This window comes from Podarcis muralis, chromosome 16 (genome assembly GCF_964188315.1).
Source record: "Podarcis muralis chromosome 16, rPodMur119.hap1.1, whole genome shotgun sequence".
Taxonomy (NCBI): Eukaryota; Metazoa; Chordata; class Lepidosauria; order Squamata; family Lacertidae; genus Podarcis; species Podarcis muralis.
Genome location: NC_135670.1, coordinates 33070939 through 33087426, shown reverse-complemented (window position 1 = coordinate 33087426; position 16488 = coordinate 33070939). Strand labels below are relative to the sequence as shown.

At 46.0% G+C, this 16488-nt stretch overlaps 1 protein-coding gene across 2 annotated transcripts in view; it reads right to left on the bottom strand.

Moving 5' to 3' along the window:
- GALNT9 (polypeptide N-acetylgalactosaminyltransferase 9) overlaps positions 1 to 16488 on the bottom strand; it is a 197562-nt gene that overhangs the window by 10074 nt on the left and 171000 nt on the right. For both annotated transcript variants that reach the window (XM_028710651.2, XM_028710652.2), the window contains 2 exons: positions 9673 to 9810; positions 5077 to 5172 (listed from right to left, as the gene is read on the bottom strand). In XM_028710651.2, the coding sequence (XP_028566484.1) occupies positions 5077 to 5172; positions 9673 to 9810 (234 nt within the window). The remainder of the gene's footprint in view (positions 1 to 5076; positions 5173 to 9672; positions 9811 to 16488) is intronic.

Below are 16488 nucleotides of genomic sequence, written 5' to 3'. Positions count from 1 at the left end.
TGGCTGATTTCTGCTTGAATCTAAGGGAGAAGACCCTATTGGAGTGTTAATGCTGCGAACCCTTCCATCATAGGCTCAGGCTGTGAATAAACCACACATCACAAAGACACCACAGTCTCCTCTGTGCCTCATTCTCCAAAGGAAACATGAACCCTGGGTAAGTGCCTAGAACTTTGGGGATTCCACTTGGAGATTGGGGTGGCGCACAACAAATAGCGTTAGGCCAAGAGATTGTCAGAAAAATATAGGGTAGCAGAACCATTTCCCCTCATCGTGTTCCTTTTGTACAAGGCAGGTTCTTGGAGGATGTGGACGGCCCCTCTTGTTTGGCTAACAGGAAAATGGCCAACATAATTAAAAGCCAGGTGAACTTATGTCAGCATCTTGCTAAATAGGGCTCTGAACGAAAACCTTACTTGAATCTAATTAAGTGGCTCTTTTCTGTTTCTCTCTTCCTCCCCCTCCACACCCCCGATTTACCAAAGGCCAAATTTGCTGCGGAAAGTGCCACAAGCCCATCCAAGATGGATGTTGTGACAGTGACAACAGAGCACCCAGTTGGTTCAGCTGCAACAATTAAGAAAGGAACACACACACATAATTTTGCCTGTAATATTAATGTTCAAGCTGACACCCGCAGTCCAAACCAATAACATGTACGGCTAAACTTCAGGTAATTGTTTGGTGGGTGATAAGGTCAGAATTATTTATGCATGAATGCATGAGTGACAATTCATTAATGCCGTTCCAATTTGGAAGGCACATCAGAAAGAGCTAAAATGGCATTGTGGGAGGAGGGTTATGTGGGGAGGGGGACCATCTGGGATTTAAATGATATCTGATTTTCATTAAAAAGTAAGGCATAGCAATAGAAGCATGATCAGAAGAGATTTTCTTTTAAAACCTCAAGGCACACGGAATAAAATAATCATCATCGTCTTTGAATGGTTAGGGCAAAATGCAGAGGAATGGTTTAGAATGAAAAAATAATAATTAAAGAAATGATTCAAAATTCAAGCCTAGAAATATGAATATATGGGCTGAAATCCCTATGGGTCCTGAGAAGATTAAAACTGTGTATTTAATACTGAGTCAAAGTTTAAAGGATTGGATGTGGCCATGACTAAAGACCTGAATTGCACAGGGTGCAGAAGAGCAGAAGAGCGGGGGGGGGGGCAGGGGTGGTGGTCGCCCCCGGGCACCATGTCTGGGGGGGTGACAAGAAGGCACCCCGTGGGGGCTTGTGGTTGCGCGAGCAGCCATTGCGCAGCCGCAGCCGCATGTGGAGGATCCTCCGTTCGCGGCTGTAGCCGTGAGCAGAGCATCCAGGCGCCGGTGGCAAACCGCTATGTATAGTGCATGTGCGGTGTCGCACGCATGTGCTGTATGTAACGATGCCACACATGTGCTGTACATAGCGGTTTGCCGCCGGTGCCGCTCGAGCGCCGTACAGATAGCGGTGGGATCCCTCTGTCGCCACTACAACTGAGAACGGAGGATCCTCTGTTCACAGCTGCAGTCACAAACAGAGGATCCCGGCACCATCCGTACGGCGCTGGAGCGCCGCCGGCAGCAAACCGCTATGTACAGCACATGTGCAACATCGCTACGTATGGCGCATGCATCGTACGTAGCAACGACACACATGCGCCCTATGTAGTGACGTCCCGCCCCGGGTGTCATGATGCCTTCGTTCGCCCCTGCAGAAGACAGATGGATTGACAGCCTTGGGGTTGGTGGGATACGGGAGGAGGTGAATACATAGTACCATAGAGTTGGGAAGGTCCTGGTAGGCCACCCAGCGCAACTTCCTGCTCAATGCAGGAAAACCAGAGTTAGCACCCCCAACAGGCGGCTGTCCAACCTCTGCTATAAGACATAGATTCCACCACCCTTCTAGGCAGTGGAGGCTGGTCCATTCAGGGAGATGGAGTGCTGCGTTACCAAACTCAGTCTACCCCTCAGCCGGAGCCCCACATGCCTTAAAAAGAAAATGTGTATAAAATCCACGAAGGCATGTTAATTGTGAGCTGGAAGTGTATGCGTGTAAGTTGTTGGCAGAGGAATAGCTGAAATGTTTTGACTGCACATGGAAACAGCACAACTATGCATCCCATTAGCATTTTCTTTGCACAGAAAATGTGTCATACAGTTCCTGTAACATAAAAATCCATTTAAAATATCAAATGGTTGTTGGGGTTTTTTTTGCTTGCTTCTGTTTTTTTTGCAAGAGACGAATTGAAAGCCAGTGTGGTGGAATTAATAACACAGGCATACACAGTTTTATTGTGGTCCATCGACCCAAAATACACAGTACAACAATAGTATATGGAATTATTAAGGTGTAGGATATATTCTCTGGACACCTGGGTTCAAATCTCTGCAGAACTACGAGGCTCAAGCTCATGCATAACATCTCAATAGGCTTGAAGAAAGAATGCCCGATGCCCAGGGCTGGCATCAAGGGTTGGCATGCCTGTGTATCTGCTGAGGACCCGCTCCTCAGTGTGGGGTCCACTGACAAGAGCTCTTTAGATCTGCTGCAATGAGGGGGAAGATTCACTGAGGGTGGGGTCACAGAGGGTCTCTTGTCAAAGGGCCCTCCAAAACTTGGAAGCAATACTGACCACACCTCTCCATCCTGCCCCCGGACCCCTGGTGCCTAGAAACACAGGAAGGGATGTAGGAAGTGGCCTCATACTGAATCAAAACATTGGGTCCGTCTAGCTCAATATTGCCTACTCGGACTGGCATTGATTCTCCATCTGTGCAATTTGTGCAAAGGAGGGCAACCAATATGATCAAGGATCTGGAAACTAAGCCTTATGAGGAGCGCTTGAAGGAGCTGGGTATGTTTAGCCTGGAAAAGAGGAGGCTGAGAGGAGAGATGATAGCCATCTTCAAATACAGTGATACCTCGAGTTACAGACGCTTCAGGCTACAGACTCGGCTAACCCAGAAATAGTACCTTGGGTTAAGAACTTTGCTTCAGGATGAGAACAGAAATCACACAGCGGCAGTGGGAGGCCCCATTAGCTAAAGTGGTACCCCAGGTTAAGAACAGTTTCAGGTTAAGAACGGAACTCCAGAACTCTTAATTAACCCGAGGTACCACTGTATCTTAAAGGTGGTCACATGGAAGAGGGAACAAGTTTGTTTTCTCCTGCTCTGGAGTGTAGGACTCGAACCAATGGCTTCAAGTTGCAAGAAGGGAAATTCAGACTAAACATACAGAAAAAACTTTCTGACAGTAAGAATTGTTTTACAGTGGAATGGTCTCCCTTGCGATGCTGTGGGTTCTCTGTCCTTGGAGGTTTTTAAGCAGAGATTGGATGGTCATCTGCCAGAGATGTTTTAGCTGAGATTCCTACATTTCAGGGTGTTGGACTAGATAAGCCTTGGGGTCCCTTCTAACTATAATTCCATGATTCTAGAGTTTCAGACAGGAAGTCTTTCTCAGCCCCACCTGGAGACACCAGGGAATGAATCTGGGACTTTCTGCATGCAAAACAGATGTTCTTCCACCGCCTCACCCCTTCCCTGAAATGTCTCTCATCATTTGTAATCTAGTTGTACTTATGGATGGGCAAATATGTCAGTTATGTTCACTCTCAGTTTAATATTTTTCAAGTCTTACATTTACTTCTCCACATTTCCACACAAGTTTGTAATGTCTTTTTTAAAAACCCTCATGAAAACTCACCAGCGTTTTAGTGAGAACTTATCCTAGTGTACTGTCAGGCTTCGGGGAATCAGCTCCCTCCCACGGGGCAGCCCAGAATCAGAGAAACAATAACAGGATGAAGGAATGCAACCTTCCCTAAAATGGTATTGCTCTAACTGAGCTCCTCTCCCCCTCCCTTCCTAGCAACAGCACTTCCCCTTATGGCGGCTGCCAGGGGCTAATAGTCTCTGAGTCCTTTGCTCTTCCACTTTCAATGCACGCCGGGTTCTGGGAGACGGAGGGTCAGAAATGCTCTCCAGCGATAATGTGTCAGCTGGCTGCTCTGTCTCTGTCTCCCCCTTCTCTTCTCCCAACACCTCTCAGCTCTTCTCTTCACCCGTCTCTGAGTTGTGATCTTCCCCAAACCACTGCTGTAATTCAGCACTGCCTTCCTCTTCTCTGGAAAGCTCAGGAGAAGGTTCCTCCTCAGTCTTGTCCCCCTCAGTTCAGTCCCTGACATATACAAACTTTCCCCTCTTTATTTTCAACTTTCTTGGGCGCATGAAACTAACCACAATTACCTTGAATTTCTGCTTAACCCTCAAGAAAGAAGGGCATTTTCGCTGGCCAGGTTTAATTCAAATCCACCCAACCTCCTTTGGGAAAGGTTCTCAGGCAGGGTGGAAGGAGAAAGAACTTGCCCATGTGAAGACCACCTGGTGGAAACCCTTACACATAAGGTTCTTAATTAAAAACTATATGCTGATCTCCATCAGCAATTTCTAGATCAACTCTGCATCCCCAAATGGAAACCAGAGTTGGAGGTCATACATTTTCTATTACTGGGGAATGATCAGGAGCTCACCAAGTTAGTGGCTAAATATCTCTATTTGGTTTTTTGTCGTCAAAATACACTGCAGACGTTTGATCTCCCTGGAGACCAAGAGATGTGATGATAGACTGCTCTGCCTCCTTTCTTTTAGCAAATGTTTTGGGCCACCGGGGAAGTGGTAATTCTGCATTGATTTGTTTTGGATGTTTGTATGCGATGCCAATAAAAGGTTTGATGATGGTGATATACACATATTTGTATTCCATCACCCCTAATAACATGCATTTTTATGTCTTGCTACCACTCAGCAGAGATTGGGGTTTAGCAGGCCACTTCTTTAACATAACATTAAGGGTGATCCCCCCGCATAACATGAGAACTCGTGGGCATTCAATGACGCTGAATGTTGGAGGATTCAGGGCAGAGAAAAGAAAAATAATTAAACTGTGGAACTCACTCCCACAGTGTGCTTTGGTTCAGGTATCGGTTCAAGAACTATGAATCGGGTAGTTTCTTCTTAAAATGCAAACAAAATCAAATTTGCCACGGAAGAAATGTAATAACATATGATCTCATCTACCTGGGAGGACATGCCGTGACACGGGTAGAGAATGGCTTTGTCATCATCTTCTGCACCCTGGTCCAAACAGAAGCCACTGGCTTTGCTGTTGCGAACCTGAAATCAACATCAGGGGAGAAGGGAGGGGAAAAGAGAAATTTAACCAATATTGTGATGTTCTGATGGATATCTTATATGATCCTAGCTCTGGGATGGGGAACTTCCAGGTGATGGTGGATTCCAACGCTCACCAACCCCGGCCAGAATAGGATGATGGGAGTTGAAGTGCAACAAAATCTGGAGCAGTGAATGCTGCTTCATTTGAGCAAATGGCGTACTGGTCCACCAACCACCATGTGCCTTCAGCCAGCTCTCCCGCCTGCCTTCTCACTTATAACCAATCCAGGGGCTGGCAATGCCTGTCAGCTGCTTCTTCTTTGGTCTCAACATTGTCCTTCTATTCTAGAACAGAACAAGGAAGAGCATGGGGCTAGAACTACCATTAGTTGGCTCCACATCTCATGGGTTCTTGCTCCACCTACTGTTGGGCTCCCAGCCTTCTACCTTATCATTCTCAGTGGTTACCAACCAACACTTATCTGGAGGGTACCATATAGGTTGGCCTTGGTGTGGGGGAATTCTCTAACCCAAAGCCTTAGTGGAGGGCAGGGGGCAGGTCCTGGTTCAAGCACCTACATCTCCCAGCTGTCTTATATGTTCTCACAAATCTCCACAAAAAGCTTGCAATACCTTGAGAAGCAGAGTTTCAGGCAGGGGACATTCCTATCCCTGGCTGGGGATGTCAGGGGTTGAACCTAGAACCTTCTGAGTGCAAAACAGATGTTCTACCACTGAGCCACAGCCCTTCCCTGTTCTGGAGCAGCTTAAACTTGTTTTTAAGCAAAGTAAATAGGATGCTAACCACCAGGGAGTTTCTCTGAAGGAAGAAAAACACACTCATTCACTTCTCCTGACACCCCATTAATCCTTCTTTTGCGTATCAGTTAGGGGCTGCATAGCCAACTTGTTCTTCTGCGATAGCAGACACAAATTGTCCTTACAGGCAGAACACACACATATATTCTGATGACTTGGACTAGACATTTATTTGCGGAGTACGGCATGAAAGATGATGAATTCGGAATACGCATCATAAACAGCCCAGTCCCAATCCCACTCTGACTAACCCTGATGAGAAATCTGGATCCCATCTATTGGATGAAAGCCATCACACTCCCTGATTGCCACCTAAAGATAAGCACGCAGATCCCGCTACAGAGGAACATCAGAAGAGACTTGTTGGGTCAGACCAAGGATTCATCTGGTCCAGTATCTTGCTTGCCATCATAGACAACCATATGCTTCTAGGAACCCCACAAGCAGAGCCTAAAGGACACTTGCCTTCGATGTAGCAATGGGCACAAACTCAGAACTTGCTCCCACAAAAGGCAGGGGTGGCCACCAACTTGGATGGCTTTAAAAGGGGACTAGACACATTCATATTTGACTGTCTACTAGTCATCACAGCGCTGAGAGACCCCTGTTCCACTTCACAGGGCTACAGTTCCCAGAGTGGTTTTATAATCAATCCCTCTTCTCAGGGAACTTTGGGAATTGTTGCTCTGGGAGTTGTCTAGGGGGTCTCTCAACAACCTTAATGAACTACGCTTCCCAGAAGGCTTTGTGAAGAAGCCACGGCTATTTAAAGTGGTACAATAGTTCTTCAAATGTACAGTGCAGATGGGGTCTATGTTCAGCTATGGAGAAGTACCCTGGCATCAAGCAATAAGTGGCACCCGCCCTGTGGAACGCCCTCCCACCAGATGTCAAAGGGAAGAACAACTACCAGACTTTTGAAGACATCTGAAGGCAGCCCTGTTTAGGGAAGCTTTTAATGTTTATTACACTATTGTATTTTAATATTCTGTTGGAAGCCTCCCAGAGTGGCTGGGGAAACCCAACCAGATGGGCAGGGTATAAATAAATTATTATTATTATTATTATTATTATTATTATTATTATTATTAGTGCCTCTTCCAGGAAACTGTGGAAATCGGAGTTCTGTGGAGGGAACCAGGGTCTCCTAACCAGTTTCCTCACCTTTAAAAAACTTTTTCTGAGGAAAGGCATGGCTGTGAGCATCCTTGAAGCTTTCCATCCCCTTCTGCTCTGAGCCACAATATAAATATTGTCTGACAGCACAGCATGCCACAAGGCCACCCAACCTGCCTTCCCAAGCTGCTGCCAATTAAAGAATGCCAACTGTTAAGCGGTAGCAGAGTCAGTTTACGACAAGCGTGCTACCCAGGTATAAGGCGACGACAGGCATTTTACAACTCATCCTTTAAAAAAAAAAGTGACTTCAGTTGGTAGGAAATATATTTTTACAACCCTTTCAATATGTTTTATATCCACCTCAACATATTTAGTTCCTTCAGCCTCTGGAGTCTCAGTCTGGAGATTGTCAAATAAGCCACAAAGCTGTGGCCCAGCAATGGGAAATTCATTCGTAATTTCTTCTGAAATCATACTACCTGTGATATAGTCCAAACCAATACATAGATTTCATAGAGTTGGAAGGGGGCCACAAGGGTCATCTAATCTAACCCCCTGTGACGCAGGAATCTTTCACCCAATATGGCATTTGAACCCACAAACCTGAGATGAAGAGTCTCATGCTCTACCGACTGAGCTATTTAGAGGTTGAACATCTCTGATCCAAATCTGACACAAGCTCATGAGCCTGCCTTAAGGAAACAATTTCAGTCTCTGCCTTGCCACCCTGTTCCACCTGCAATATGGGATTTGAAATATTGCCCTACTTGCATCCCTGCTCAGCTTTTTAAACACTCTTTCCTCCCCGCCTTGGAGGGGTGATCCCTGGTTCTTTCTTGTCAGGTACTGCAAGGTTCTCAGGTAGGCCCCTTCATGGGCGGAGGAAGGGGAGAAGGTGGGGGCAGGCCGCCCCGGGTGTCACCACTGAGGATGGTGACACAATAGTGGCACTCACCGCAGCAGCGTGCCCGAGCCACACGTCTCTCCTTGGAGTGACGTGGTGGCTTGGGTGCCCACAGCATAGCTGGCAACTGTCCCTTATTTGGCGGGAAAGTCCCTTATCCCAGCGCTGTGTCCCGCTGCTGTCCCTTATTGATGATGTCCCTTAAATTTCCCGGGTTTCAAAGGAAGCAGCTCCTCTCCCTCCCTCCCTGCCGGCCAGGGAGGAGGGAGGCTCCAACTGTGTTGCTTGGCTGCGTTGCTCACCCAATAAGGAGTCTAAGAACGACTGGGGGGTGGAGCTTGCATGCCTTGTGCTGATCAAATCGGCTGTGTTGCCTGGGGACTCACCTTTGCTCAGCTCTTCCCAGCGGAGAGGTGACGGTGGTTTCCGCATCCCCTTTGCCGGGTTGCTGTGCTGTGGGAACCACCGCTTGAGGCTTCGTTTGGCTGCTGCCTGGGCTTTCTGCCTTTGGCTCGGAGGGGCTCAGAAGCTGAACATACCTGTGCTCTGAAAATCCCTTATTTTGGCTGCTGATCCCTTATTTTCGAGGCTGCTGGTCCCTTATTTTCAAATCTGTAAGTTGACAGCTATGGCCCACAGGTTCCACGCTGCCCCAAACGGTCTGCCCTCTGCTTTCCCCTCAGCTGTAGGGCAGCTGTGTGGGAAGATGCAGGCAGGCTCCTTGAAGGCCCTGCAGAACATCCTGCCCTGGCTTGCCCTGCCCTGTGGGTGGCTGGCCCTGCCCCTGGGCACAGGGCACAAACACCGCCCCAGGCGCCCGATTGGCTTGCTCCACCACTGGGCCCCTTAAGGACCCCTTTTACCTATGAAGAGGCTTAGAGGAAGATACCTGAGAGCCTCGCTTAGAGAAAGAGCGGGCAGCATTTTTCATACTCCGAAAAGAAGGATTGATTGCTAAACCACTCTAAAAATTATGAGAGGAACAGGATTCTTATGGGGAAACCCATGGCTATTTAAAGTGATACAATGCAGATTTAAATGTTTAGTGCAGATGGCGCCTAACGTAGCAAACCATGTTATACAACCCATTAACTTTAGTAGCCATTGGCGACTTGGTGGAACACTCTGTCACAAGAAACCAGGGCCCTGCGGGACTTGACATCTTTCCACAGGGCCTGCAAGACAGAGCTGTTCCGCCTGGCCTTTGGTTTGGACTCAGTCTGACCCTTATGTTTTCCTCCCCTTATGGTTTAGATCTATGGGCTACTATTAAAATGAGGCTGCATTTTAAATTGTATTTTAACCTGTATTTTAAATTGGTTATTATTTATTTTATTTTTTATTGTGATTTTACTGGTGTTAGCTACCCTGAGCCTGGCTCTGGCCAGGGAGGGCGGGGTATAAATAAAAAATTATTGTTATTATTGTTATTATTATGCATGGGACTAGTCAGGAGGAAGGGGACACACATACAGGCATCTGCCCAAATCAAGGCCTGGCTGAGAGCCCTGAAAGGGCGAAACATCCAGAACTTAGATGAGCTTCACTGCTGAAACAACACCTGTCTTTGGTCCACATTCCAGTACAAAAGCCCTCCTGAACTGGGGAAATGGAACAGTAATGCAGAGGTGTGACAGACATTTAGCACCATACATTACCTCCCCGTAAGTGATGGTATTGTTGTAAATTCTCATCTCAGGATAGACATTCTCCAAGTACCACTTAAAACTTCGGCACTGAAGACGTTGCCGCAGCGCAATTCTTTCGGAAACATCCCCAAAGTCAACTCCGGGGTTCTGCAAAACAAAAAAACCCACAGGCCAACAGGAGCGTATAAACACAGAAATCCTATTAGGCCATTTTCCAGTCAATTTCATTATTTGAAAAATGCTCATTGTTCATTTTGTTTACAAGAGGATTTCTCCCTCTCTCTCTCTCTCAAACTCCCCCCCCCCCCTTGCCGTGTAAGTAGCTACTCAGTCTACAACTGTCCTTGAGAAGAGGGAATAAATATTAATGAACCTTTGGTAACAGAAAAAAAGATGATCAGAAGTGGGGGTGGAGAAGGAGAATGTCAAAGTTTGGCTACCACAGCATTCAATTTACTGTCTGCAGACAAGAAACAAGCAAGCAAAGCTGTACAGAATTAGGTGAAGGAAAGATGCCAGCTTGTTAAAAGAATGCCTTGTAAACAGATTTGTACTGAGTTCAAAATACGCATGTATATACCTGCATATGTATGCTCCAGTGAGCATATGGTGTTCCCATGTGAGATCATGCTCCCTCGATTCATTTCAGGGGAGAGAGCCACTCTTTTTGACCTGTATGCATCGTGATACCCCCTCCATTGCAATGAATGGGGGAAATCCTGGATGAGGCGCTCTAAGGCTGGATCTACATTGCTTTGTAAAAATGCTATTAAAGGCTATTTAAAAAGTTATATTGTATAGTTCTCAATGCAATTTCCCATCATCAGTGGGTTGCTCTGCAGCGCCCTCTGGTGTCACATTTTTATAATGCATTTTTAACGTTATAACCGCCCAGTGTAGATTCGCCCCAGGTGTGTCTTGGAGGTTCTGCACATTGAAAGAACCATGAAGCATCACAAAGCGGAAAGGAGATACTTGGGAGGGAGGGTTTCTGCCCTTCCTAGTCCAATATCTCCATTTGCCCCATTATTTATTTGTTGTTGTTGTGCCGTTAATAATTAATTAATTAAATTTGTATACTGCCCTATACCCTATACCTGTAGATCTCAGGTTGCATCACAACATAAAACCACAATATAAGAAACAGAAAAATATATAATCTGTCCTCTATCATAAGGTCTTTGGGCAGGTTACAGCAATTAAAAAAGTTCAATATTAAAAACAGCCTAAAACAAATTACAGTCAAAGTGTGGAGCCTGAAAAAATATATCTATCTCAGGTGTCACAGGAAGAGGAGTCCCACAACCTACGAACTGCCACAGAGAATGTCCTTTTCTAGGCCACCCGCTCACAAACTTCTGAGAGAGGTGAAACTACCAAGAGATAGTATGGAAGGAAAGACCACCCTCTGGTCTTTCACATATCTGAGGCCAAAGTATTGCTCACTCTTTTTCCAAATCACCGATAACCTCTATGCCTCAATTCACCCCCTGCTTGAGGACCAATGGATAGTTGAACAATTTTAAAGTATTTGAGACTTGTTTTTCACTTGTTTAGGGGTTTCTTTAGGTTGTTATTGATAGTGTTTGTCGTAATTTGTTTCAGTATCTCTATTGTGCCTTATGTCACTTTAAATAATTTCCACTAATAATAATGTGCTTTAATTTTGTAGTTTTATGCTGTGAACTGCCCTGAGCTCTTCGGATGAAGGACTACACAATCAATCAATCAATCAATCAATCAATCTGTCTCCCATTCCCTCATATTTTTCAGTTTTCTTTTCCAGCTGATCCTCAACACATTTGGCTACTGTACATAGTAATAAAGTAGGACTGCAAGAAGTTCTGTAAGGAGGACTTTGTGAAATATTGCAAGAAATATTGCAAGAATTATTAGTTAAGAACAATTAAAAGTAATAGAGAAATTAAGAAATGCAGAACAAGTGATAAAGAATGGAAAATTTTCAGAGGTTGTTGACAGAAGTCTAAAAATATTGTATAAGGTAAGAAGTTATGTTAAATGATTGTTGGAAAATTATATGCTAAAAAGTTAATGTGTGTGTGTGTGTGTGTGTGTGTGTGAACATAGTAATAAAGACTTGGGGTATTTTTTTGTACTTTAGGGTCCCTCAAGTACGCGGATACAGAACCTGCCACTTGTTTTTCACTGCCCCCATTTTGGCTATTTTTTGTCAGCGCTCAGCACCTGAATTCAATATTAGAGGGAGTGATAGACGGATCAATAGACAATTTAAAAGCCACTGTGAATCCACCGTTGCAAAGCAGTTGTGTTCCAAAGGAAAGGAAATGGTGGTTATTTTTGTGATGTTTAAAAACCATTTTCTTTTCTGGAAGGCTGGTTTATGTCTGATAAAGCAATGTGCCTTTATTTTTCTTTCCCTAAAGGCCTGCTTTATAGCTCATTGGAGAAAATGATCATATGAAAGTAATGGAAGAGAAGAAAAGACCGAAGGTTTTCATCACACTTAAGTGCTTGCCGCAAGGGCCATTTGTAAACATCTCAAGCCTCGTTTTGGTGCAAACCTTGCCTTGGCACCTGTATGCTGAATCAGACAAGACAATGGAGGGAAAATGATATTGCCATCACAAGAGAAAGAAGACTCACGATAAAAAAATGTTATGGGTAAACAGATTATGTTTATTAAAAGATAACAGACATGGGGATTGACAAATTAACCAAATAATACACACCTGGGCAGGGGAATAGCAATAAAGGGAATAGGAATTCAATCTGTCCCATCTACAGTGGTACCTCGCAAGACGAATGCCTCGTAAGACACAAAACTCGCTAGACGAAAGGGTTTTTTGTTTTTTGAGCTGCTTCGCAAGACGATTTTCCCTATGGGCTTGCTTCGCAAGACGGAAACGTCTTGCAAGTTTGTTTCCTTTTTCTTAACACCGTTAATACAGTTGCGACTTGACTTCGAGGAGCAACTCATAGAATGCGGTGTGGTAGCCTTTTTTTGAGGTTTTTAAAGACTTTGGTGATTTTTGAAGCTTTTCCAAAACTTTCCCGACACCGTGCTTCGCAAGACGAAAAAAATCGCAAGGCGACAAAACTCGCGGAACAAATTAATTTCGTCTTGCAAGCCACCACTGTACTGGGCAAGTTTACAGACACACACTGTAAATAGCAAGATTTGTTTAGATTCCTGCCATTGGTATGACTCAGACATGCACAGTGTGGCTCCATTGCCCAACCTTCACCCCAATGTGCATGGCCAACCCAACCCAAATTGCCTCATATATTAACACAGGCCTTACTTAAACCTGTTCACCTGCCTGGACAAAATGTCAATTGAGCCAGATTAAGGAAAGCCACTTCCGCCCTTCTGAGGAGGTGGAGTTGCGGGCTTCACGGCCCCACCATGCACGCAGCGGCCCTGCGTGATTGGGGGGATTCCTGGCCACGTCGTCCCCTGGCCAGCCAATCAGCTGGATCTGGGGGCGTGGCCTGCCCAATTTAAGGCAGGACGCGGCCGGGGATCTCCCTCTTTCCCCACCTGCCAGCTCTTCCTGCTTTCCCACCCTCCCGCCCTATAAGTTTTTCGTTTCTTTGACCTTGCTATGGACCTTGGTTGGTTGCCGTTGAGGGGCCTGGTAGGAATTTTTCCACTTGGCAAATTGGCACCAGCCACTTGGTTTTTGCCTACCTCATAGCAAATCATCACAACTTTCTTGGTATTGGCGGTTAGGAGTTGGTATTGTTCTGTGGATGGAAGAGGGGAGGTAGCGCCATCACCTGCCCTGCATATTAAAGGGTAGTCTGATAAAGGATTCCGGGGGCGCGTGGCCCTGTCTGAAGCCTAGGGAGGTGAGGGCCTAAGGCACGCCCCCTATTGGTGACCCCGGGGGAGTTCCTAGTTGTTGTGCATCAGCAGGACTCCCCCTACTGGTGGTTAACCCTTCCTGGACTTCAAGCGGATGGGCTGAAGTTGGATATAGCCTGTTAGAACCAATGCCTAAGCCAATACTGCTCATCACCTGTAACCAATAAAGTTGTGGCCTCATTTAGCCCATTAACCTGCATTGTGTCATGTGTCATTATTTCCACTGGGGGGGGGGACTCACCACGCAATGGCCCTCCAGTCACACAGGTGACACCCAACAGTGTGGAGAAGACAAAAAAGAGGAGACCCAGAGCCAACCAATGACTCCCTCAAAGACTCCTACTCAGTCCCCAAAGAAAGGGCCACTAGCCATGCCCACACTGCAAAGGGAAGGGTGGTGGGTGCCAACAGAAGAAGAGGGAAGAGTGCGGGGCAGAGCTAGCTTCAGTCTCTGCCTATTGAGCAAAACTGCCCACATGCTCAACCGCATTCTGGCTAAACCATCTCTCCTCTTCTCCCGGGGAAGGAGAGTATGGTAAATCATCACACCCTAAATGGGGGGATGGCATTCTGAGCATGTGCAGAGTTCCTTTTCTTCACCACTGCATAAGAGCCACTTCACATTTTACCTGACACGCCAGATACACCAAATGTTCCACACTGCTGCAGGTTTCCTTGGACTGTACACCAATCAGCCCCAGCCAGCAAGGCCAATGATCAGGGAGGCTGCAGTCCAGCAACGTGGGAAAGCGTGTTCTCCCTAACCAGAGAGCACGTGTTGCGGTTGGGGAAACATGCCACCCTGCCATGACTAGGCAGATTTGAAAGAAAACCCAAGCCTTCTAAAGGGTTAAGATTGGGTTGCTGGGGAGTTTCGAATGTTGCCAATTCAGAGGAGGGGTTAGAGTCTATAAATATAGGGGGCCAGACGTTGGACTTCCTCTTGGCCGTTTTGCATCGGATCACCCGCCCTCCCGCCCTTTTTTAGGGTGGTTTTTTGTTTTGCTCGCTTGACCTTGCTATTGCCTGTCATGGGGTCGTCCGCCTTGGTGCGGGGGCCTAGTAGGAATTTTGCCATCTGGCTGATTGGCTGGTGCCATTTGGTTTTTGCCTACTACGTAGCAAATCGTCACAACTTGTAAGGTTGGCGGTTAGGCATTGGTTAAATTGGTGCTTGGAGGGGTAAGTGCCTACCCCTCCAAATGATGCGATGGGAATTCCGTTAAAGGAATCCAGGGGCTTGCCATTATTTTGTCCTTGTTCATGGAGTTGAACTTGGGCCGTGCAAGCCCCACAGGAACATGAGGGTGAGTAGTGGGAGATTGATGCCCGACTTCACTTTCTCACCCAATACTTGTTTCCCACTCTTGCTTCCGTTGGTGTCTGGAATGCCAGCTCTGTCCCTGAGGGCATGGACAGATAGTCATAACCAATGCCTAAGCAACCACTCACATTTTTGTATTTGAATAAAGTTGTGGCCAAAATTATGCCAAAAACCTAAACAAAAATTGATGTGTGAAGTGTGAATTTTTTGGGGTGGCAATTGTGGGACTCAACACGCAACCAGAGCTTGGAAAGTTCATGTTTAAAAGGAGCTAGTTCTAGACTTCCGGTCGGCGCCAGCGTTAATGGCGGTCCTCTTTCCGAGCTTCGGAGGAGGACTGCTCTGCGAGTTCGGGTCTGACCCGCTACGGCAAGCGGGGGACCCCTAAAATCACAGGCGCTGAAGCCTGTGAACAAGGAGACTCGGTGGGCACCAGAAGCGCTCCCCCTTACTGCAGAAAGAGCCTTTTTAAAGGCTCCGGAACGGCATCGGGAGAGCGCGGTGCTGAGAGTCGTTACCCAGCCCGCAGGGTGAAGCCGCGTCGCCATTGACGGAGAGCGCCGATTCCTTCCTGTCAATCTGAAACTGAAATACTCCGTAAGTAAGACTGAATGCTAATCTGGAAATTCTTAAAAGAAAATTTGGCTGAAAACGGGGAAGGTAAAAATTAAGGAAGTCTGCCTTCCCCCGACTGCATGACAGCTAAAGCAACGGAAACTTAGAGCTGCATCCGTATGAGATATTTCTTGACGATTTAACCTGACATTGGACTTGGATCTCCCCTCTAGCAAGCAGGGCAGAGGGGAGGAAAAAGGGACACTAAGAATTGCATGTTTTATCTAAAAAAGGAAAAAGCCTTCTGCTGTTTTAATGCCCTGAAGCGGACTGCCAAAAAGACATTAGTACACTGAACTGCTTTTAAACTTCTGGGAAAGTTACATAGTTGAAGCTTTGTATGATACAAAGTTTTTGGACTCTGTTGCTACAGTATTTTGGAGTATGCTGAAATAGTATCTATTGGAAAGTGCTGTAACAGATATTTACAAGTCTCCTGATATTCTTTTCTTTAACTTCTTTGTCTCCACATTTGGACATTTTGGTTTGCTCCCCCTAGAGGGTCAAAATAACGGCTGTAATAGCCTGGGATAGTGGAATTTTCCATCAGGGGATTGTTTGTCTGGGAACGACCTTGGGACATGAGTGGCCCAGCGGAAGAGATAACCACAAGAGCTAAAGCTAAGCAACAACAGTACCAGCAACAGCAACAAAAGAAAAGAGGCTCAATTACTGGTGCAACTCCTACAGGAACAACAGGACAAGAAAAGGTGACAGTTGCCTCTATGGAGTCAGTGACACAAGCGCTACTTAAGATAAACCAGTCTTTGGAGACCCTGACAAAGCAGAGTACAGAAAATTCACAAAAATTAACAGAATTAACAGCAAGATTGGATTTGAACACAGAATCTATAAATAGGCTGGTTCAAGAAAATTCTGCAACACGTAAGATCGCAGAGGAAGCCAGAACTATTGCTGGAGAGACCCAAGAGAACTTGGAACTGATTGCTAAAAAAGTCTATGAACATGATGCAACCTTGGCTTTGTGGGAATTACAGAGGAAGGAAAGGAATTTGAAATTAAGATTAATTCCCGA